Source organism: Phyllobates terribilis, unplaced genomic scaffold, assembly GCF_046119375.1.
Source record: "Phyllobates terribilis strain yellow unplaced genomic scaffold, ASM4611937v1 Scaffold_1__5_contigs__length_1240528914, whole genome shotgun sequence".
Classification (NCBI taxonomy): domain Eukaryota; kingdom Metazoa; phylum Chordata; class Amphibia; order Anura; family Dendrobatidae; genus Phyllobates; species Phyllobates terribilis.
This window is the reverse complement of record NW_027362761.1, coordinates 972,173,791-972,198,045: the sequence shown is the minus strand read 5'-3', so window position 1 is coordinate 972,198,045 and position 24,255 is coordinate 972,173,791. Positions and strand designations below refer to the sequence as shown.

At 42.7% G+C, this 24,255-nt stretch overlaps 1 protein-coding gene and 1 long non-coding RNA gene across 2 annotated transcripts in view; one reads left to right on the top strand and one right to left on the bottom strand.

The window, feature by feature from the left end:
- LOC141172161 (uncharacterized) overlaps positions 1–24,255 on the bottom strand; it is a 382,398-nt gene that overhangs the window by 23,181 nt on the left and 334,962 nt on the right. The gene's annotated exons all lie outside the window — the stretch shown is intronic.
- On the top strand, positions 994–16,703 carry ANKRD37 (ankyrin repeat domain 37). Its single transcript, XM_073651843.1, has 5 exons — positions 994–1,061; positions 14,374–14,455; positions 14,991–15,082; positions 15,189–15,400; positions 16,395–16,703. The coding sequence occupies exons 1-5, from the start codon at positions 994–996 to the stop codon at positions 16,403–16,405; spliced, it is 465 nt and encodes a 154-aa protein (XP_073507944.1). The 3' UTR covers positions 16,406–16,703.

Sequence of the window (24,255 nt, the reverse complement as noted above, 5' to 3'; positions counted from 1 at the left end):
CATATCAGGTTTTTATGATTGACAGCTGTCACACACTAAAAAACCCTTTTTTTTTTGCAAAGACTATTTTTTGCGTCGCCATATTTTGAGAGCTATAATTTTTCCATATTTCGGCCAACAAAGTCATGTAAGAGCTTGTTTTTTGCGGGAAAAGTTGACGTTTTTATTGGTACCATTTTCAGGCACGTGACATTTTTTGATTGCTTTCTATTCCGATTCTTGGGAGCAGAATAAATAAAAACCAACAATTCAGAAATTGTTTTTTCTATGCCGTTCCGCTTGTGGTAAAATTGATTAGGTAGCTTTATCCTTCGGATGAGTACGTTTACAGCGATACTACATTTATATCTTTTTTTTATGTTTTGGCGCTTTTACACAATAAAAACTATTTTATAGAAAAAATTGTTTTTTTTGCATCGCTTTATTCTGAGAGCTATAACTTTTTTATTTTTCGGCTGATGGAGCTGTATGGCAGCTTGTTTTTTGCGGGACAAGATGAGGTTTTCAGCAGTACCAATTTTATTTACATTCGCCTTTTTGATCGTGTTTTATTCCATTTTTAGTTTGACAGTATGATGATAAACCATCGTTTATTGCTTTGTTTTTTTTTTACCGTATTCACTAAAGAGGTTAACTAGTGGGACAGTTTTATAGGTCAGGTCGTTCTGGACGCGGCTATACCAAATATGTGTACTTTCATTGCTTTGTTTTTTCATAATAATATTTATTCATGGGTACAGTATATTTTTATTTTTTTTTATTCTTTTTTTTAAAATATTTCTACAATTAATTTTGTTTTTTTCACGTTCTGACACTTTCTTTTACTTTTATACTCTGTCCCACTATGGGACTTTCATTTTTTACAGGCTGATCGCTTGCAAAGCATAGTGATGCAGGAGCATTCCCTATGCTATGCAGGCTGTCAGCCCTGCAAACACGTGCACTGCGCATGATCAAAGTAACTTCCTGATGCCTGGTGACCCGGATGTCGTCATGACGACATTGGGCCACCGTGGCAATGATCGGGACCCCAAGCACACAGCGCGAGGTCCTGATTCAAGGTAAGAGGGTCTCTTTTACCTCTCCTTGCTCCCCGAATGCTGCTATCGACTTAGATTGCAGCATTTCGGGGGTTAATGTTCTGGGAGCAGTTCGAGACCACTCCTGGCACATAGTACCAGGTGTCAGCTGTGAGAATCAGCTGACACCTGGCAGCGATCGCCCCACACAGCTTCTGTGCGATTGCGATCACATTGTGTGTAATAGTACGTACCTGGTCCATAAGGCCTAGGGCACAGGGACGTACTATAACTGACAATGTCAGTAAGGGGTTAATATATTCAAACTTTTGTTTGTTTAGGAGCCCCACTTGTAGGCCTGTAGTGATGAGGGCCTTCATTTCCATTAAGTATGTCTGTTTGGGGTCATTCTCCATTATTTTATACTTATGGCTGTCGCTTAGCAGCCTCATTGACTCTTTATGGTACTAGTCATAGTCCAGCACCACTATACCTCCTCCTTTGTCTGCCGGGCGTATGACAATTTTTTGATTGGTCTGAAGTTGTTTAATCCCTCTATGTTCACAAACCGTTAGGTTATATTTGAATTTAGAGCATTTTGGATCGCTAATGCGACAGATATCATTGATGACGTTCTTTTGGAAGCTATTAAATACTGCAGAGTATTCATTTAATGGATGGAAGTTCGATTTATTTTTTAAATTGGTATATATTATACTCCCTGTGCTTGGTAGGTGGGGAATGAACATGAATATATGTAGATAATAGGGGAATGAACACATATTCCATATAAACAGGTGTATATTATATACCCTGTGCTTGATAGGTGAGGAATGAACATAGAACAAATGTAGATAACAGGGGAATGATCACATATCCCATATAAACAGGGGTATATTATATTCCCTGTGCTTGGTAGGTGGGAAATGAATATGAAATATATGTAGATAATGGGGGAATGAACACATCCCATATAAACAGGTGTATATTATATCCCTGTGCTTGATAGGTGAAGATTGAACATGAAATATACTGTGGGGAAAAAAAGTATTTAGTCAACCACCAATTGTGCAAGTTCTCCCACTTAAAAAGATGAGAGAGGCCTGTAATTGACATCATAGGTACACTTCAACTATGAGAGACAAAATGAGAAAACAAATCCTGAAAATCACATTGTCTGATTTGTTAAGAAATTTTTTTTAAAGTTTGGTGGAAAATAAGTATTTGGTCACCTACAAACAAGCAAGATTTCTGGCTCTCACAGACCTGTAACTTCTTGAAGAGGCTCCTCTGTCCTCCACTCGTTACCTGTAGTACTGGCACCTGTTTGAACTTGTTATCAGTATAAAAGACACCTGTCCACAACCTCAAACAGTCACACTCCAAACTCCACTATGGTGAAGACCAAAGAGCTGTGAAAGGACACCAGAAACAAAATTGTAGCACTGCACCAGGCTGGGAAGACTGAATCTGCAATAGGCAAGCAGCTTGGTGTGAAGAAATCAACTGTGGGAGCAATAATTAGAAAATGGAAGACATACAAGACCACTGATAATCTCCCTCGATCTGGGACTCCACACAAGATCTCACCACGTGGAGCCAAAATGATCTCAAGAACGGTGAGCAAAAATCCCAGAACCACACAGGGGGACCTAGTGAATGACCTGCAGAGAGCTGGGACCAATGTTACACAGGCTACCATCAGTAACACACTACGCCACTAGGGACTCAGATCCAGCAGTGCCAGACGTGTCCCCTTGCTTAAGCCATTACATGTCCTGGCCCATCTGAAGTTTGCTAGAGAGCATTTGGATGATCCAGAAGAGTATTGGGAGAATGTCATATGGTCAGATGAAACCAAAGTAGAACTGTTTGGTAGAAAAACAACTCGCCATGTTTGGAGGAGAAAGAATGCTGAGTTGCATCCAAAGAATACCATGCCTACTGTGAAGCATGGGGGTGGCAACATCATGCTTTGGGGCTGTTTCTCTGCCAAGGGACCAGGGCGACTAATCCGTGTACATGCAAGAATGAATGGGGCCATATATCGAGAGATTTTGAGTGCAAAGTTCCTCCCATCAGCAAGGGCATTGAAGATGAAACGTGGCTGGGTCTTTCAGCACGACAATGATCCCAAGCACACTGCCAGGGCAACGAAGGAGTGGCTTCGTAAGAAGCATTTCAAGGTCCTGGAGTAGCCTAGCCAGTCTCCAGATCTAAACCCTATAGAAAACCTTTGGAGGGAGTTGAAAGTCTGTGTTGCCCAGCGACAGCCCCAAAACATCACTGCTCTAGAGGAGATCAGCATGGAGGAATGGGCCAACATACCAGCAACAGTGTGTGCCAACCTTGTGAAGACTTAACAGAAAACGTTTGACCTCTGTCATTGCCAACAAAGGATATATAACAAAGTATTGAGATGAACTTTTGTAATTGGCCAAATACTTATTTTCCACCAAAATTTGAAACAAAAATTCTTTCCAAATCAGACAATGTGATTTTCAGGATTTGTTTTCTCATTTTGTCTCTCATAGTTGAGGTCTACCTATAATATCAATTACAGGCTTCTCTCATCTTTTTAAGTGGGAGAACTTGCACAATTGGTGGCTGACTAAATACTTTTTTCCCCACTGTATGTAGATAATAGGGGAATGAACACACATCTCATATAAACAGGTGTATATTATACTCCCTGTGCTTGATAGGTGGGGAATGAACATGAAATATATGTAGATAATAGGGAAATGAACGCATATCCCATATAAACAGGTGTATATTATATTCCCTGTGCTTGATAGGTGAGGAATGAACATGAAATTGATGTAGATAAAAGGGGAATGAACACATATTCTATATAATCAGGTGTATATTATATTACTGTGCTTGATAGGTGAGGAATGAACATGGAATATATGTAGATAATAGGGGAATGAACACATATTCAATATAAACAGGTGTATATTATATTTTTCCTAACAGATTTCTGCTGGATGCATTCTAATGGATCATTACTGCACATGTGAGCATAGCCTTACTGAGAACCAGCTCTATTCCTTACCCAACATCGCCTCGAATCAAGGAGGCGGAGGCGACACTGGGTGGGGAATAGAGCTGGCATAACAGAGACTTCAGATCTACCATAATCAATTGCTTATCCATTCAAACCCTCATTTCTCAGTATTGGAGGAATGAACCAGACATGTAAAGGTATTGCTAGACTTCTATTTGAAAGAACTACAGTAGGGTTCAAAATAATAGCAGTGTGTTCAAAAACATGAGTTAAGCACACAATCTTTACACTAGTTTTTATTTTCATGCATTGGGAACATTGCACACTGTTTTCTAATTCAAAACATGAAGAGAAATGTATATAATTTTTAACTACATTACAGAAAATAACAAAAAAAGAACATTATTCTAAAAAATAGCAGTGTCAACATTTTTCTTTAAAAAAAATCACAATATATACCGTATTTTGCGGATTATAAGACGCACCGGCTTATAAGATGCACCACAAATTTTGGGGAAGAAAATAGGAAAATAATGTTTTTTAATAAACTGGTGCGTATTATAATCAACTTAAATGGGGTGGCGGCGTTGGTAGAGCAGGATCTCAGGGTTGACGCTGAGGCAGGAGATGCTGCGGGGTCCCGGAGATGCTGCGGAGGCAGGATGGGGTGTTCGGAGGCAGGAGTCAGGAGATGGCTGCGAGCCCCATGGTGTCTGCCACGCTCTGCGGGAGGTGTTCGGTGGTGCGGGGGCTCCGCTGACATTTTGTAGCAGCCGGAGCCCCGCACCTTCCATACTGTCCTATGCGGTGGACTCCGGGAAAATGGCCGCATGAGCCGGCACATGCTAACATTGAGATCTTGGTCCATGATCCCTGGTATGCGGTAAATAGGTCCAGCACCATAGTAAGAGAAACATGCCCATATCATGATGCTTGCACCACCATGCTTCACTGTCTTCAGAGTGTACTGTGGCTTGAATGCAGAGTGTGGGGGTCGTCTGACGAACTGTCTGCGTCCCTTGGACCCAAAAAGAACAATTTTACTTTCATCAGTCCACAAAATGTTTCTCCATTTCTCTTTAGACCAGTTGATGTGTTCTTTGGCAAATTGTATCTGCTTCAGTACATGTCTTGTTTTTATCAGTGAGACTTTGCGGGGACTTCTTGCTAAGAGATTAGCTTCACACAGGCGTCTTCTAACTGTCACAGTACTCTCAGGTAACTTGAGACTGTCTTTGATCATCCTGGAGCTGATCATTGGCTGAGCCTTTGCCATTCTAGCTATTCTTCAATCCATTTGAATGGTAGTCTTCCATGTCTCTCTGGTTTTGCTTTCCATTTTAAAGCACTGGAGATCATTTTAGCTGAACAGCCTAGCATTGTCTGCACTTCTTTATATGTTTTACACTTTCCAATCAACTTTTTAATCAAAGTATGCTGTCCTTCTGAACAATGTCTCGAACGACCCATATTTCTCAGGCTTTCAAGGAGAAATGCATGTACAACATGTGCTGGCTTCACCCTTAAATAAGGGCCACCTGATTCACACCTGTTTCTTCACAGAATGATTGACCTCACTAATTGAACTCCACACTGCTATTATTTTGAACACACCCCCTTTCAATTAATTATTCAAATACACAGACTCAAAAACATGCAGATCATGAATGCTGAGTCTGGTGGTTTTCTTAGAATCTACTACATCAACTGGTAAATTGTTTGACATGTAGTAATATAATTTAATAAAAAAAAAGTGATTCACCTGGTTAGTCATATTGGACTGCTATTATTTTGAATACTGCTGTATATGTGCATATACAGTTATATGAAAAAGTTTGGGCACCCCTATTAATCTTAAGCTTAATGTTTTATAAAAATTGGTGTTTTTGCAACAGCTATTTCAGTTTGATATATGTAATAACTGTTGGACACAGTAATGTTTCTGCCTTGAAATGAGGTTTATTGTACTAACAGAAAATGTGCAATCTGCATTCAAACAAAATTTGACAGGTGCATAAGTATGGGCACCTCACCAGAAAAGTGACATTAATATTTAGTAGATGCTCCTTTTGCAAAAATAACAGCCTCTAGTCGCTTCCTGTACCTTTTAATGATTTCCTGGATCCTGGATGAAGGTATTTTTGACCATTCCTCTTTACAAAACAATTCCAGTTCAGTAAAGTTTGATGGTCGCCGAGCATGGACAGCCCTCTTCAAATGATCCCACAGATGTTCAATGATATTCAGGTCTGGGGACTGGGATGGCCATTCCAGAACATTGTAATTGCTCCTCTGCATGAATGCCTGAGTAGATTTGGAGCGGTGTTTTGGATCATTGTCTTGCTGAAAGATCCATCCCCTGCATAACTTCAGCTTTGTCACTGATTCTTGAACATTATCGTCAAGAATCTGCTGATACTGAGTGGAATCCATGCGTCCCTCAACTTTAACAAGATTCTCGGTGCCGGCATTGGCCACACAGCCCCAAAGCATTATGGAACCTCCACCAAATTTTACTGTGGGTAGCAAGTGTTTTTCTTGGAATGCTGTGTTTTTTTGCCGCCATGCATAACGCCTATTTGTATGACCAAACAACTCAATCTTGGTTTCATCAGTCCACAGGACCTTCTTCCAAAAAGAAATTGGCTTCTCCAAATGTGCTTTTGCATACCTCAGCCGACTCTGTTTGTGGTGTGCTTGCAGAAACGGCTTCTTTCGCATCACTCTCCCATACAGCTTCTCCTTGTGCAAAGTGCGTTGTATAGTTGACCGATACACAGTGACACCATCTGCAGCAAGTTGATGCTGCAGCTCTCTGGAGGTGGTCTGAGGATTGTCCTTGACTGATCTCACCATTCTTCTCTGCCTTTCTGATGTTTTTCTTGGCCTGCCACTTCTGGCCTTAACAAGAACTGTCCCTGTGTTCTTCCATTTCCTTACTATGTTCCTCACAGTGGAAACTGACAGGTTAAATCGCTGAGACAGCTTTTTGTATCCTTCCCCTGAACAACTATGTTGAATAATCTTTGTTTTCAGATCATTTGACAGTTGTTTTGAGGAGCCCATGATGCCACTCTTCAGAGGAGATTCAAACAGGAGAACAACTTGCAAGTGGCCACTTTAAATAGCTTTTCTCATGATTGCATACACCTGGCTATGAAGTTCAAAGCTCAATGAGGTTACAAAACCAAAAAAAGTGCTTTAGTAAGTCAGTAAAAAGTAGGTAGGAGTATTTAAAACAAGAAAATGATAAGGGTGCCCATACTTATGCACCTGTCAAATTTTGTTTGAATGCAGATTGAACATTTTCTGTTAGTACAATAAACCTCATTTCAAGGCAGAAACATTACTGTGTCCAACAGTTATTACATATATCAAACTGAAATAACTGTTGAAAAAACACCAATTTTTTATAAAACATTAAGCTTAAGATTATTAGGGGTGCCCAAACTTTTTCATATAACTGTAAATAGATTTGGTGGTGAAATCCTGCTGACAGGTGCTCTTTAATGCAGAAAAAAACACAGTTACGATCAGCACGCCTGACACTTCTCCTCCACAGAAGACAATATGGATGTCATGAGAAGTTCCCTTTAATAAGGAGAGCCAATATACAGTATATAAGTAAGAAGGATAGGATCATCGAATCAGAGGATTATAAAGTTCCACCTTCAAAATGAATGAATATACTTAGTAGATGACAACAAACATTTTAAAATAACTAGTTTTTGACATGAGAAGAACACACAAACAAGATAAACGTTCTACCAACTTATCACCCTGTTCCTCAATGTACTATATTCGGGAATCTCTGACGGCTTGTGTCCATCCATTATGCAATCTGGTATCATTTGCTCTTGGGGCATTTTGGGTAGACTCACATGCTGCAAAATTCTCAGAGAAATGGGACAGATTTTTATTGTCAATTCTTTGCACCCAAAACGTATGCCGTAACTTAGCATACATGCAGCAAAAATCAGTATAAGTAATATGCAGCATACCCTGGCAGCATCTGAAGCTGATTCCCAAAATTGATTTCACCCATTGTCTTTAGTGCAGATTTTCCGTAGTGTTTTCCACTCACACCCTGCAGTAATATCTCTCTCATGACATTTGTCCTGCGTGGGAGAATGATGGGGCAAGAATCCAAGTGCATCTTTACTCCTGCCAACTGCTGTAATAAAAAAAAATCCCAGGCCCTGCACCACCCAGCGCCATCTATTAGATGGAATTACCTGTTATCTTTTTATGACTCCATATAGGTGCCTTACCATATAACAAAACAGCGTGTAGTTGGTATACAAATCATGGAATACCAAAACCTGCAACCATCTGTGTCGCATCTTCTTCAGATTCCATACTCGTGGTTTAGTCTGACGTTTTGGTTTAGACTGACGTTTTGTACACTAGTCGTAAAGAAGTGTGCGCTGATGATGTGCCAAATTCATTGAGGTGTACTTTTATTAATGAATTTTGCGCATCATTCATCTACCTTGTGCCACCTCCAGAAATGTTACTCCTGTCAGAGGCCCGCATATATACAGTGGGTACGGAAAGTATTCAGACCCCTTAAAATTTTTTACTCTTTCTTTCATTGCAGCCAATTCCAGAGGCCGAAGGTTCACCTTCCAACAAGACAATGAGCCTAAGCACACAGCTAAAATAACAAAGGAGTGGCTTCAGAACAACTCTGTGACCATTCTTGGCTGGCCCAGCCAGAGCCCTGACCTAAACCCAATTGAGCATCTCTGGAGAGACCTGAAAATGGCAGTCCACCTACGTTCACAATCCAACCTGACGGAACTGGAGAGGATCTGCAAGGAAGAATGGCAGAGGATCCCCAAATCCAGGTGTGAAAAACTTGTTGCATCATTCCCAAGAAGACTCATGGCTGTACTAGCTAACAAGGGTGCTTCTACTCAATACTGAGCAAAGGGTCTGAATACTTATGACCATGTGATATTTCAGTTTTTCTTTTTTAATAAATTTGCAAAAATGTCTATGTAGCGCCCCGAGGGTTCGGCCGCTACAGGGGTATTGCACCTCTACCAGAGGTGTGATATTCCACTCCCAGGTAAGGATGGAGTATGGACCAGGGCTCAGTTAGCTGCATACAGCACACATACCCCATTTCCGAGGGACAGCTCAACGGTGCTCCCACTAGACAGAAGTGCAGGCACGACCGACTATGTCCCTGCCTGGAGTGGGGAGGGGGGTGGAACACCCAGTGCTGTAGGGGCAGATAGGGGTTGGTTCCTGAGCGTAGGTAGGAGCCCATTGGTTGCTGGTCACCTGGGCTCATGGTCAGAGGGAGGTATAAAAGGTGGGCACCATCTTAGTTCTGGGTCAGTTCAGCCAGAGGAGAAGACAGGGAGTAGAGGTTCTGTAGGAGCTCTACTCCAGGAGGGCCTAGTGAGAGGCCGAGGAGGAGGTGAAGGGGAGCTGAGATTTTGGCTAATCTCAGCTCCAAGAGAACGGAACAGAAAGGAACAGAGAAAGAGAAGGAGAGACAGAGAAGCAGAAGGGCTCAGGAACAAGAAGGTGGAAGGGACCCTAAGAACCCACGAGAATCCAGGGTGAAGGGTCAGGCAGATTAAGGGTACCGGATCCCAAGTTGGTGGAGGAGAAACAACCCTCAGCCAAAGACCGGTCGTCGTGATCATCTATTGGTGCGACACCTCATCAAACCTGCTAGGAAGGCACCATATAGGACAGCGGAGGACGGGGCCCACGTTTAACCGCACAAGTCCGCGGCAGCTGGACAAAAGTGGGTCACTGGTGAGGCAGGCCAGAGAAAGGATTAAAGGGGGTCCTGTGCCATGCTCCTGAACTGCTTGGGAGTTGACCGAGCCCCACACCTGGTGGACGCAGCACGGCTCGGGCGGTCACTACCTGTACAGAAGTGACCCGGAACAAATGAACTGTGAGTAAAGACCCTGGACTGTAACTTGTTGTCTGTGTGCTCCTTCGCGCCTCCAGCACTACCGGTACTGGGACTCTCACCACCATCACTCCCACCATCCACTACACTGCCCTGGGGCCGCACTCTTCCCGTGGGGAGTCACACCATCCCAGCTGCACACATCATCGGCCCCAGCGGACTGCCTTGCAGCGGCGGTTCCTAATAACCGCAATCCACGGGTGGCGTAGTCGGACATAATCTGAAGCACGTAGCAGACTACCATTGGTCTGACCACCCTGAGCCGCGGGACCGGGCCGCCACTACTACTCCCAGCGTCTCCCTATCGCCCGGATCCGCGTGCCCCACGGCCCAGGGGGCGAGTCATCTACATTTCTGGTTTTTTTTCAGTCAAGATGGGGTGTAGTGTGTACTTTAATGAGAAAAAAATGAACTTTTTAGAATTTACCAAATGGCTGCAATGAAACAAAGAGTGAAAAATTTCAAGTGGTCTGAATACTTTCCGTACCCACTGTATCTGTCTTAATTTACACCACGCTCTTCGCTTCACCACAAATCTTCGTCCAGTCAGGTGGCATTATGCCCCCATCCTGCTAATTTTCGCAGAGCTGGAGAAAAATGGCATAAAACAATCTTATTAATTCAAACCCTGATTTCTCAGTATTGGAGGAATGAACCAGACATGTAAAGGTGTTGATGGACTTGTATTTGGAAGAGCTACATGTATATATAAATAGTTTTGGGGGTGAAATCCTGCTGACAGGTGCTCTTTAATGCAGAAAAAAACACAGTTACGATCAGCGCGCCTGACACTTCTACTCCACAGAAGACAATATGGATGTCCTGACAGGTTCCCTTTAACAAGGAGAGCCAGAGTACACAAGTAAGGGGGCTAGGATCATCGAATCAGAGAATGATGAAGTTCCCCCTTTCAAAATAAATGAATATACTTAATACATGACGATAAACATTATAAAATAACTAGTTTTTGACACGAGAAGAACACACAAACAAGATGTACTAAAATTTTTTTTTCTTGTGAAAGGTTTAGGAATTGCTAGCATTTTTCTACAAAGCCTCCTCATTTCAGGGGCTCAAAAGTAATTGGACAAATTAATTTTACCATAAATAATATGTTTATTTTTAATACTTTGTAGAGAATCCTTTGCAGGCAATGACTGCCTGAAGTCTGGAAGCCATGGACGTCACCAAACGCTGGGTTTCCTCCTTTGTGATGCTTGGTCATGTTTTTACTGCAGATGACTTCAGTTCTTGCTTGTTTGTGGGTCTTTGTGCCAAAAAGGGAACCTGGCACATAAAAAAATGCTATTAACCTGTAGATAATGCTGAGCTGCTATTTGCCAGTGTCGGGGGAGCAGTTACAGCCGCCACTCACTATACATAGAGCAGTGACAGAACCTGTGCCAGCGCCTCCCCTATGACTGAAACGGAACGCTGCTGAGAGGAATAAAGTTCATTTTCTCCTGGCAGCGGGGGTTGTCAGGGACGTATTGAGAAATATTGAAAATATTCTATCTCCCCCTGTCATAGAAATTAAGAACCATTTCTCCCAAGCCCCTCTCACCCTTCCCTTATCCACCTTTTGTCACAAGACAAGAGCTAGCAATAGACCACTTGTCAGTACAAGAGCTGTCTCCATGTAAATCTCAGCACAAAAACCCAATTAACACACTCATGAGTAAGGCCCTGTAAACAAATGCTGGCAAGATAGGTGCCACCAACCTACTTAAAATGAGAGTATATTTCCCCTGGCAAAGGCAGGGGACAATTAGATGCAGGCTTGCGATAAATCTACAGATACCTGTTGCAATTTCATTCCCAGGGCTTCAAAGAGAGTTTAACAAAAGTCTCCAGGCCCTTCGGAGCTGAAACGAAATATGGAATAACTAAAGTTGCATACATCCAATAATGATGGGACCCATATTTTAAGTGACAGGGTCAGCTAGGGAACGATAGGGATATTTTCCTGTCACTGTAAACACCTCCATGGAGCTGTAGCGCAAAAGCACCAGAATAACGGATCGCAGATACACCATGCGTGGTCTCTACGGAAAGGTAAATTCATAACAGAAAATATTATATCACTTTTGGGCTTCTGCAAGCAACCAGGGATAAGTTATCGCGGAAGTTAGTTATTTTAAGAAAATCATGAAGGGTGGAGCCCGAGCCCACATGATGTCACCACAGGGGTCTGTGTGCAGATCTCCCCTTAGGCATAAAAGAGCCAACTGAAGACTGATCCATACTCATTGACAGGGGGGTTAAGATACTACACTGCTCAAAAAAATAAAGGGAACACTCAAATAACACATCCTAGATCGGAATGAATGAAATATTCTCATTGAATACTTTGTTCTGTACAAAGTTGAATGTGCTGACAACAAAATCACACAAAAATCATCAATGGAAATCAAATTTATTATCCAATGGAGTCCTGGATTTGGATTCACCCCCAATATTAAAGTGGAAAAAAGACTACAGGCTGATCCAACTTTGATGTAATGTCCTTAAAACAAGTCAAAATGAGGCTCAGTATTGTGTGTGGCCTCCACGTGCCTGTATGACATCCCTACAACGCCTGGGCATGCTCCTGATGAGGTTGCGGATGGTCTCCTGTGGGATCTCCTCCCAGACCTGGACTAAAGCAGAAGCCAACTCCTGGACAGTCTGTGGTGCAACGTGACGTTGGTGGATGGAGCGAGACATGATGTCCCCGATGTGCTCAATCGGATTCAGGTGTGGGGAACCGGCGGGCCAGTCCATAGCTTCAGTGCCTTCATCTTGCAGGAACTGCTGACACACTCCGGCCACATGAGGTCTGGCATTGTCCGGCATTAGGAGGAACCCAGGGCCAGCTGCACCAGCATATGGTCTCACAAGGGGTCTGAGGATCTCATCTTGGTACCTAATGGCAGTCAGGCTACCTCTGGCGAGCACATGGAGGGCTGTGCGGCCCTGACGAAATCCAGACCGAGTGACAGCAACGGCGAGATATTGCGTGGTCTCCCCGGTGTCGTTGCTGAGGAATCCCTGACAGGGGTCTAAGTGCGGGCGCCAGGCAGGTTCAGAACGCTATTAATCTACAGATTAACACCATATCAGCAGGTTAATAGCGTTTTTTAATGTGACAGATTTGCTTTAAATTTTGTCTTAAGCATGTGAAATGCTGCTTGATGGGGTTGAGATCCGGTGATTGACTCGGATATTGCAGAATATTCCACTTCTTTGCATTAAACTCCTGGGTTGCTTTCTCAGTATGTTTTGGGTTATTGTCCATCTGTCCTTTGAAGTGTCATCCAATCAACCTTGTTGCATTTGGTTGAATCTGAGCAGAAAGTATTGCCCTGTACACTTCAGAATTAATCCGGCTGCTTCTGTCTTCAGTCACATCATCAATAAACACTAGTGACCCACCGCCATTGGAAGCCAAGCATGCCCTTGCCATCATACTGCCTCCACCATGTTTACAGAGGGTGTGGTGTGTTTTGGATCATGAGCAGTTCCAAGCCATCTCCATACTTTCTGCTTCCCATCATTCTGGTACAGCTTAATCTTGGTTTTATCTGTCCAAAGAATGTTTTTCCAGAACTGGGCAGCTTCTTGAGATATTTTTTTGCAAAGTCTAATTTGACCTTTCTATTTTTAAGGCTGATTAATGGTTTGCACCCTGTGGTGAACCCTCGGTATTTGTTGTCATAAAGTCTAGATACTGTAACACTTATTTCCTGTAGAGAGTGTTCTTCTCTTGTGTGGATGTTGTGAAGGGGTTTTTCTTCACCATGGAAAGGATTCTGTGATCATCCACCACTGTTGTCTTCAGTGGACGTCTAGCCCATTTAGAGTTCTCAAGTTCACCACTGTGCTTTTTTTTGAAGAATGTACCAAACTGTTAATTTGACAACTCTTAACATTTCAGCTATCGCTCTGATGGATTTCTTCTTTTTTTCAGCCTAATGATGGTCTTTTTCTCTTCCATTGAGAGCTCCTTTGACCGCGTGTTGTGGGTTCACAGCAACAGCTTCCAAATGCAAATGCCACGCCTGGAATCAGCTACAGACCTATTACCTGCTTAATTCTTGATGGATTAACGAGGGAATAGCCCATGCAGCCCATTAAAAAGCTTTTGAGATAATTTTCCAATTCATTTTGGTCCCTTTAAAAAGAGGCAGCTACATATTAAAGAGCTGTAAATCCTAAACCCTTACTCCAATTAGGATGTGAACACCCTCAAATTAAGGCCACGTTCACAGAATCTCAGCTTCTGGCCACGTCCACACGTTCAGTATTTGATCAGTATTTTACATCAGTATTTGTAAGTTAAAACCAGGAGTGGGTGATAAATACAGAAGTGGTGACGTGTTTGGATGATACTTTTCCTCTGATTGTTCCCCTCCTGGTTTTAGAAGAGAGGCAGCGTTTGAAGGGACCGGGGCAGCGCTGATCGCAAATCTGGAGACGCCCATTGGACCGGACTGTGCAATTTACGTGCAGTGCGGGACATTTATAAAACACATTTTTGGAGGTATGCAGAGGCACCTCTGAGGATATAAAGCGGTTGTAGGAACCCCATTCACAGGATATTAAATGTGATGGTCAGGGTTTGTAAGCAAAAAATACTGTTGACCGGTTCTCTTCAGCAGGAAGGTGCGACTGCAGGGAGAAAGTCAAGTTATATTCTTCCTGCAGCTGCTCGCTTCCAGCCATCGGGGTGGAGCCGGGGATGTGAACAGTCAACGTGCATGTATAGGCGAAGACCTGTCAATCCAGAGCAGCGGGCGGGGAAAAGCAGCTTTTAAAGTGCCATCCATGTGCTGTATGTGTTTTTTTACACACCCATAGACTTGGATTGGCCCTTTTCATCCATGATACTGAAAAAAAAAATGTACACAACACGGATGTGTGAATGAGGCCTTCCTTTGAGATGGAAAGACCCCTATGAACTCTGTTGTAGTCCAATTACATTGTATACATGTACCTTGGTTTTACATATTAGTTATTATCTATTGCCGTTTTCTCCTAGGACTTCTTTGGAGAAACTCTGATCCACAAAGCGGCACGCTGTGGGAGTTTGGAGTGCCTCAGCGTGCTTGTTGCTCACGACGCCAGACTGGAGTAAGTCTTTATATAACTTGATCGGCTGATGGTAGACCTTAGGCTGGATTGTATAGCGTACTGTCTGAAGGAGGTGAATGATGGTGGCTTGTGTTCTTCTCTGCAGTCTGTGTAATAAGGAAGGGCTCACCGCTGAAGCTGTGGCGTTGTCTCATGGCTTCGAGAAATGTGCAAGATATTTAGCAACTGTAAAACAAACCCAAGACACGTTCTCCAGAGCGCGCTCCTCAATGCAGGGCCTGAAGGAGACAACGGCAGGTATCAAGAGAGGACAATGCAACATATCAGCCGCTTATGGAAAGCGGAGATGCTCAGATGGTGAGTATTCTGCTCTCAGGAGCACAAACTTCACACAATGTACAAGAGTGAAAGGTTTTGGGATATTAAACAAGAGATGAGAATAAGGCCTTCTCCACTTTTTCTTTTTAAACATCCATTTTTGTAGGAGTGACTTCTCCATTCAGACTTTTTAATGTCCTTAGCCCTATGGGAATATACAAACAGGTGAATCTTATAGGATTTAAATTCCTGTTATGTCATTTTAAATATATTGTAAATGTAATCTAGTTTTAAAGAATTATTCCTTTGGAGCCTACAACCCTCTAGATCCCCATCAAATTTTTAAAGGGGAGATATCTTGTGGGGGAACAAGGAGTGTCTTTTGCCAACTCCGCACTGGTGGTGAGTGGCATGCTAGTACTTACGGCTGGCATACATATTAAAGTTGGACAAACGAGCAGATTTGTGAGAAACTGGATAATGTGGATGAGACCTCCTTACTTTTCCCCCAACAGATGATGTCGGAGGAGATGTGGATAAGTCTTGTCTGATTTCGCACTGCCGAGTCTTTTGTTCTCCCTGAGATTGGCCACCTCAGATGTCTGTCTGGCATCGGCTCCTAGAGAACACAGTAGCACTCGGCCAAGCATGTGTGTGTCTGTGTATGGGAAAGTGGAACGAGATAGTCTCCGGCCAACAGATATCTAAGGTGTATGGTGGTCTATACGCTGCTCTCCTCATAGAAGACATACAGCCGGACATTCATTGTTCTGTGGAGTTGTGAGAGCGAGCATGAATGGCACCCTTACAGAATATTTATAAATGGGAAATGGAAGCCAAAAAGAAAAATGTCCCCCCCCTAATGTATTAAATATGCATAAAATGTAGAAGGCAAGAAGTAATTATTAGAACGACAGAATTCATTTTCAAGGCCTCAATCTGGGTAATGGATCTTTATGTGATCTCCGGTGATAAAGGTAAAGCAGATCCATGACACACGAGCCATAACATATGTTTCCTATCTCCTTTCCAGGCTTCTTGTAGACGGACGCTAGAAGATTTCCATCTGTTCTTCGATTTAATATGCTTCCATGAGGAGCTGGAACCTACTGGCTCACATTGAGCTGGATTACACTACTGCCTCTCTGCTGGAAGGAAGGGGTGTTTGCAGGATGTTTGCCTGACTTTTTCTTTTTTTTGTATATTGTTTTCATAATTTTTATGTTTTTCAAAGTGGGGGAAAAAATAAAAATAAAAACTGCCCACATTTTGTTTTGCTATTATTTTTTTTTCTTTCACCAATTTAAGAATTAACAAAATAACTCCAAATTCTGTACACTAATCCCAAACATTATTTGTGATGTATATTGTGTGTGTTCAGAGCCTTGGTAGTGTTGTCTCTCGCCTCTCTGCCAGCCATAAAGCCAGCCTGGTCAGGGCAAATGATGCTTTCGAGCAGAGGTGCCAACCTGGTTGCCAGAGTCTTGGTAAAAGTTTAATATCTACATTAAGTAAAAAACAAAGACATAAACACAATACACAAATACTCTACAATAAATAAATAAGCCGCAATAGTGCATGAAAATAATATGGTGTACTTAGTTAACATAATAAACATTCCAGCTCAAGGAGTGGGTTTATTCATCTTGCTTCCCAGGTCTGTGTCTCCACTAGCTGGGTTCAGTCTCTCAGCCCTTATCCACATGCATGTCACTTGACAAACAGTAAGGTTTAAATATTAGAGTTAGGACTGTACCAAATATGGTCACCGTGACGAGGTGGGATGGCTTTTGCATTATTTTGATGAAAATTATGTTAACTAAGTACCCTATATTATTTTCATGCACTATTGCGGTATATTTATTTATTGCAGGGTATTTGTGTATTGTGTTTCTGTCTTTGTTTTTTACTGTTAAATGGCAATATGTGAACATGCTCTTACATGCTCCATGCACATCAATTTACATTCCAGTTCATTTTTTCAGGTATCTATATTAAGTAGAGAGATTTTGCGATAACTAGAACATTTAGCAGGGTCTTTTCCTGGCAGGTAGACTTGTTATTGATGGCAGAGAGTAGGGGAGTAAGTAATGAGGCACTATATCTTTAATAGTACACAGGAGGTAAGCCATCAGGGCCAGGGGCCTCTCTAGGTCTGCAGAATCGTCACCCTTCAAAGATGGAAGGCCTGAGTTCCTAATGTATTCTTGTGTGCAGTTATGGAAATCAACATGGGCAGGTTTCAGCGTTTGTTTTATCAATGGAAGAATACAATGAGGCATGATGCACCTTGAAGGAGGAAGCAATGTCTCCAGGCATATTAACTTTACCCCCTGAAGGAGCCCAGATCGATGATATGAAACCGATGGACCTTTGGATCCTAAGTGCTCTGCTGCTTTTATTTCCAAATTTATAAAAATGTCTTTTGCATTTGGCGAGTGCACCGTTAGCTTTGTGTATAGAAGGACTTTTTTTAATGAGATGTTTTAGTGTTGTAGTCAGGGAGGCCCTTATGGCGAGTTTCATGCACCCGGATATCTGCCAACAGAGCATTTATTGTTGAGGCCCATTCTAGTTTTATATGTGACCCATGCTTAATAAAGACCCCCATGATTACAAATTTGTGGACCTCCCGGATTATATTGGGGAACATACCCTCTGTAGAATTATTAGTAAAAAAGTCAGAGTATTTTAAACAACTATCGGATGATTTAATAGTATCAAATTTAATTGTCATTGTCTGGGAATGGGATTAGAGAGAGACAAAATCACCAGCGCGTGGTCAGAGAACTGGATACTGTCAATAGAGACATCTACTTGGGAATGTAGATCACTGTGCCTGATAAAGAAGTGATCCAAATGGGAACAGATTAATGGTAGGCATAATCTCTGTCTGAAGAGTGTAGAAGGCGCCAAATATCAAGTAATTGATGTTTGTGTACACCCCGCCTAATACACCATAGAGCAGCCTGGGTCATACAAGAGACACCCCTAGAGACAAAAATGGAGGAGTCAAGCGTCACATTAAAGTTGCCCCCACAACACCAGCATACCCTCAGAAAACGCTTAGCATTCACCCGAATTGGAAAGGTAAAGAGATGCAAACGTGTATATTTGAGAGGCAATTTGACCCTTTAGTAATAACTTCCTGCCTTCTTCATCGGTACGAGACTCCATAAACTCCCAGGGGAGAAAGCTATAAATCAGAATGCTAGTCCCTCTGGATTTTGGGTCAGGAGAAGAGAGAATGGTAAACAAAGGGAAACCACCTATCAGAAAGTCTGTAGGGTTTACCTGAACAGGAATGGGTTTCTTGTAGGATGGCTACCTGTAACTGGCTTCTCTTCAGTAGGTTTAACAGAATAGAGCATTTTTAAGAACTATAAAGACCCTTGACGTTCAGCGAGCCCACCTGCAGTTCTGACTGAAATAACATAGTCAGGACTAGGATGGTTATCTATTAGGAAGTAGAAGGTGAGAGAAGAAAAAAAAAAGGGGGAGGAGTAAAAAAAAAAGTAGGAAATACGTACAAAGATAAGAAAGTGAGAGGATAAAGAGGAGCAAGAACAATGTAAAGAAAATATCAAGGAAGCGGTAAGAAAGAACTAGCTTACAAAAATCAACTAGGCCTTAGAACCAGCCAAGGAAAATCTTAAGGTGATTAAGTGGGAAACATGGCGTACCATGAGTGGAGAGCCCAACGGCTTGCAAGTAAACAACAAACAATTCACTCCCTCAACAACGGTGAGAGGGAGGGAACAATCTTATAAAACTCTTGCCAATGAGTCAAACAAAAATAAAGGGGCTGCACTCTATTTTCTATTTTTAGTGAGATCTCTAGATTGTAACCCACCTTTTTTTATGGAACAGGTAATTATGCCAAGCAACATATAGAAATAATTATCCCAGACAACTCTAATATATTAATATGAGGAATATCAGTAGGCTAGGGGAGATCATCTGAAACAGCGACCACCAGACAAACAGTCTGGAATTCTTATGGGACCAGATAACAAAGTCAAGGTTCCATAGGGAGGTCAAGTGAGCCTACAGGCGAATTGGACAAGGGAAAGGATACTGTTTTGACAGATGAGAAAGTGCTGAATCTAAGTCTTCATTCCCTATGAGGAAGGGCATCCAATGCATCTAGGTAGAGCCAATCTGGACCCGGAATATGGTCAATTTCCAAGAAGCTGAACAGCCCACAGAGATCTTCATGCTTTTTCAGGAGAAACGTACAGTCACCTTTGCGAACAATAAGATTGAAGTGGTGTCCCTATCTGCACGAGGCATAAGTGTCTTTAATTTTTGAAAGAATAGGTTGTATTTGGTGCCGCATAAATAGAATATGGAATATGGACATCTGGGAACAGCTTTATTTCAGCTTCATATTGTACCAGTTCACATAAAAAGTATAATCACAAAAGATAGACGTTCTAAATAAAATATAAATCTTTATTATGTTATGGTAATTAATAACATGAATTCACACAAGGTGGCGGCAAACAGCAGAAGGAGATATGTATGTATAGTATATGTATGTATAGTATATACAAGTCAATCGAAATAACCACATGGGACCAATTAATATGAAGTGCATAGTGCAAACAAGTATATCAACATAAATGTATATAAACTAGATGGCTGGCCCGATTCTAACGCATCGGGTATTCTAGAATATGTATGCTGCCGACTGGGCGCTACTAATCAGCGAAGCAGTGTTTAAATGGGTTGTGTACTACTTTAAATTAACCCCCCAATGTATCCCCCCGGGGTCCCTAATGAATTTTGTAATTACGTCATGTTGTCAATACTGCTTGTGACAACATCGCTGACCACGCGGCAAGTGATAAGGGAGGACCGGGGAGCAATGCCGCCGGTCGGGGTACTTCTGTGAGCAGCCGGGAGATGACCGGCTAGCACCGGTCATCCGTCTGCGTCGCCGCTGATCTCCTGACGGTGGCCTGCGTGTTTCAAATCCGGCGCCAATTCACAGCCGGGCTGCGCCTGTCGCTGATTGGTCGCGGCCTGCTGGCCCCAACCAATCAGAGAAGCGGTGTTTTAAATTTCGTGCCAATATCGCTGATTGGTCGCGGCCGGGCGGGCGCGACCAATCAGTGAAGCGTGTTTCAAATCTGGCGCCAATTCGTGGCCGGACTGCGCTCGTTGCTGATTGGTGGCGGCCGCCGGCCGCGACCAATCAGGACAGTGGTGTTTTAAATTTCGCACCAATATCGCTGATTGGTCGCGGCCAATCAGCGAACCGTGTTAGTGATGACCGGGGAGCGGCGCTGCCTGTGCGGGTACTTCCTCTGCGAGCAGCCGGGAGATGACCGGCTAGCGCCGGTCATCTCCCGGGCTGCATCGCCGCTGACCTCCGTGCGGCAGATGAGCCGCTAACGGCCGCCATCTTGTTCTGAAATCCCGTGTCGCTGATTGGCCGCGGCCGGACCAATCAGCGATGCTGGATTTCCTGGACGGACAGACAGACGGGATAAGCCGATTATATAGTAGATATCGTTCACATACATACAGTGCCTACAAGTAGTATTCAACCCCCTGCAGATTTAGCTGGTTTCATAAGATGCAAATAAGTTAGAGCCGTCAAACTGCAAACGAGAGTAGGTTTTATGAACAGAAGCATAAATCTTACAAACCAAAAAGTTATGTTGCTCAGTTGAATTTTATTAAATTTTAAACATAAAAGTGTGGGTCAATTATTATACAACCCCTATGTTTAATATTTTGTGGAATAACCCTTGTTTGCAATTACAGCTAATAATCGTCTTTTATAAGACCTGATCAGGCCGGCACAGGTCTGTGGAGTTATCTTGGCCCACTCCTCCATGCAGATCTTCTCCAAGTTATCTAGGTTCTTTGGGTGTCTCATGTGGACTTTATTCTTGAGCTCCTTCCACAAGTTTTCAATTGGGTTAAGGTCAGGAGACTGACTAGGCCACTCCAACACCTTGCTTTTTCCTCTTGAACCAGGCCTTGGTTTTCTTGGCTGTGTGCTTTGGGTCGTTGTCTTGTTGGAAGATGAAATTACGACCCATCTTAAGATCCTTGATGGAGGAGCGGAGGTTCTTGGCCAAAATCTCCAGGTAGGCCGTGCTATCCATCTTCCCATGGATGCGGACCAGATGGCCAGGCCCCTTGGCTGAGAAACAGCCCCACAGCATGATGCTGCCACCACCATGCTTGACTGTAGGGATGGTATTCTTGGGGTCGTATGCAGTGCCATCCAGTCTCCAAACGTCACGTGTGTGGTTGGCACCAAAGATCTCGATCTTGGTCTCATCAGACCATAGAACCTTGAACCAGTCTGTCTCAGAGTCCTCCAAGTGATCATGAGCAAACTGTAGACGAGCCTTGACATGACGCTTTGAAAGTAAAGGTACCATACAGGCTCGTCTGGAACGGAGACCATTGCGGTGGAGTACGTTACTTATGGTATTGACTGAAACCAATGTCCCCACTGCCATGAGATCTTCCCGGAGCTCCTTCCTTGTTGTCCTTGGGTTAGCCTTGACTCTTTGGACAAGCCTGGCCTCGGCACGGGAGGACACTTTCAAAGGCTGTCCAGGCCGTGGAAGGCTAACAATAGTTCCATAAGCCTTCCACTTACGGATGATGCTCCCAACAGTGGAGACAGGTAGGCCCAACTCCTTGGAAAGGGTTTTGTACCCCTTGCCAGCCTTGTGACCCTCCACGATCTTGTCTCTGATGGCCTTGGAATGCTCCTTTGTCTTTCCCATGTTGGCCATGTCTGAGTGCTGTTCACAAGTTTGGGGAGGGTCTTAAATAGTCAGAAAAGGCTGGCAAAAGAGATCTTTAATCCACACATGTGAAGCTCATTATTCTTGGTGCCTGAACTACTTCTTAATACTTTAGGGGGACCAAACAGAATTCTTGTGGTTTGAGGGGTTGAATAATAAATGACACGCTGAATTAACTTTTAACGTTTTAAAAAAAAAAAAAAAAAAATTTGCTGCAGTGCATTTCCCACTTCCAGGCTGATCTACAGTACAAATGTAACAATGCCAAGTTAATTCCACATGTGTCAACCAGCTAAATCTGCAGAGGGTTGAATACTACTTGTAGGCACTGTATACTGTATATCTCACATGCATATCTCCTTCTGCTGTTTGTCACCACCTTGTGTGAATTCATGTTATTAATTACCTAAAACCCTTAAGGACAGAGCCCTTATGTCCTTAATGACCAGGCCAAATTTTACAATTCTGACCACTGTCACTTTATGAGGTAATTACTCTGGAACGCTTCAACAGATCCCCCTGATTCTGAGATTGTTTTTTCATGACATATTGTACTTTATGATAGTGGTAAAATTTCTTCGATATGACTTACTTTTACTTGTGAAAATATCGCTAATTTGGCGAAAATGAATTTTCATGCCCTTAAATCAGAGAGATATGTCAGACAGAATAGTTAATAAATAACATTTCCCACATGTCTACTTTACATCAGACACAATTTTTTTATTTTCACAAGGGTAACGAGAGAAAATGGACCATAAAATTTGTTGTGCAATTCCTCCTGAGTACGCCGATACCCCATATGTGGGGGAAAACCACTGTTTGGGCACACGGCAGGGTTCGGAAGGGAAGGAGCGCCATTTGACTTTTTGGATGTAAAATTTGCTTGAATATTTAGCGGACGCCATGTTGCGTTTGGGGAGCTCCTGATGTGCCTAAACAGTGGAAACCCCCCACAACTGACCCCATTTTGGAAACGAGACCCCTCAGGTTTCATAAGGGTAACAGGAGAAAATGGACCCCAAGATTTGTTGTGCAATTGCTCCTGAGTACGGACATACCCCATATGTAGGGGAAAACTATTGTTTGGGCACACAGCAGGGCTTGGAAAGGAAGGAGTGACGTTTGGAACGCAGACTTTGATGGAATGATCTGTGGGTGTCATGTCAGCCCAGGAATTTACAGGAACTGGAGGCTTTTTGCCAAGAAGAATGGACAGCTTTACCAACTGAGAAAATAAAGAGCCTCATCCACAACTACCACAAAAGACTGCAAGCTGTCATTGATGTTAGAGGGGGCAATACACGGTATTAAGAACTGGGGTATGTGAACTTTTGATCAGGGTCATTTGGATGTTTTTGGTTGTCATTAAGATTTAAAAAGAGAAAACACAGTAGGTTGACAATAAATGGCTTCACCCAACCAATAACCATGAGTGGAGAAGTTTTTTTGTCGCCATTCATATTCTCTGAAACAAGGCCAAGAAAGGAAAAATTCTGCCGGGGTATGTAAACTTTTGAGCACAGCTGTATATGCAAGCTTTTAGAGCACAGAGGCGCCTTCTTCAGGTAATATTATGCCTGAAGAAGGGGCCTCTGTGCTCTGAAAGCTTGCATATATATATTTTTTTCTGGTTAGCCAATAAAGGTATCACTCCGAGAATACTTTCGTCATTTTTGGGCATAAAAGTATTTATATCATTTTTTTTTCACGAAAATGTAGTTTTAGCCCCATATTTGTAATTTTTACAATGGATAATAGAAGAAAACGAACCCCATAATTTGTTATGCTATTTCTCCCGAACGCGATGATGCCCCATATGTCATCAGAAATTACTGTTAGGCCACACGTCAGCGCTGGGAAGGAAGGAGCACTATTTGACTTTTGGAGCATAGATTTTGGTAGAATAGTTTGTAGGCGACATTTGCGGAGCCCCAAAGGTGCCAGAATAGCAGAAAAAAAACAAAAGTGACCCCATTGTAGAAGTTACACATCTCAATGAATTAATCTACTGCTGCAGTGACTATTATGTAACATCTACGCCAGGCTTTATTCTGGAGAATTCCAAATATGCCAGTTTAGTGCCCATATATTGTGCCCCCATAAAATGTAGTG

Coding starts and splice junctions, on each gene's coding strand:
- ANKRD37 (XM_073651843.1), top strand. CDS start 994: ATGACGACATTGGGCCACCGTGGCAATGATCGGGACCCCAAGCACACA. Junction 1,062..14,373: donor GCGCGAGGTCCTGATTCAAG/GTAAGAGGGTCT, acceptor TCCTGGTTTTAG/AAGAGAGGCAGCGTTTGAAG. Junction 15,083..15,188: donor GCTCACGACGCCAGACTGGA/GTAAGTCTTTAT, acceptor TCTTCTCTGCAG/TCTGTGTAATAAGGAAGGGC.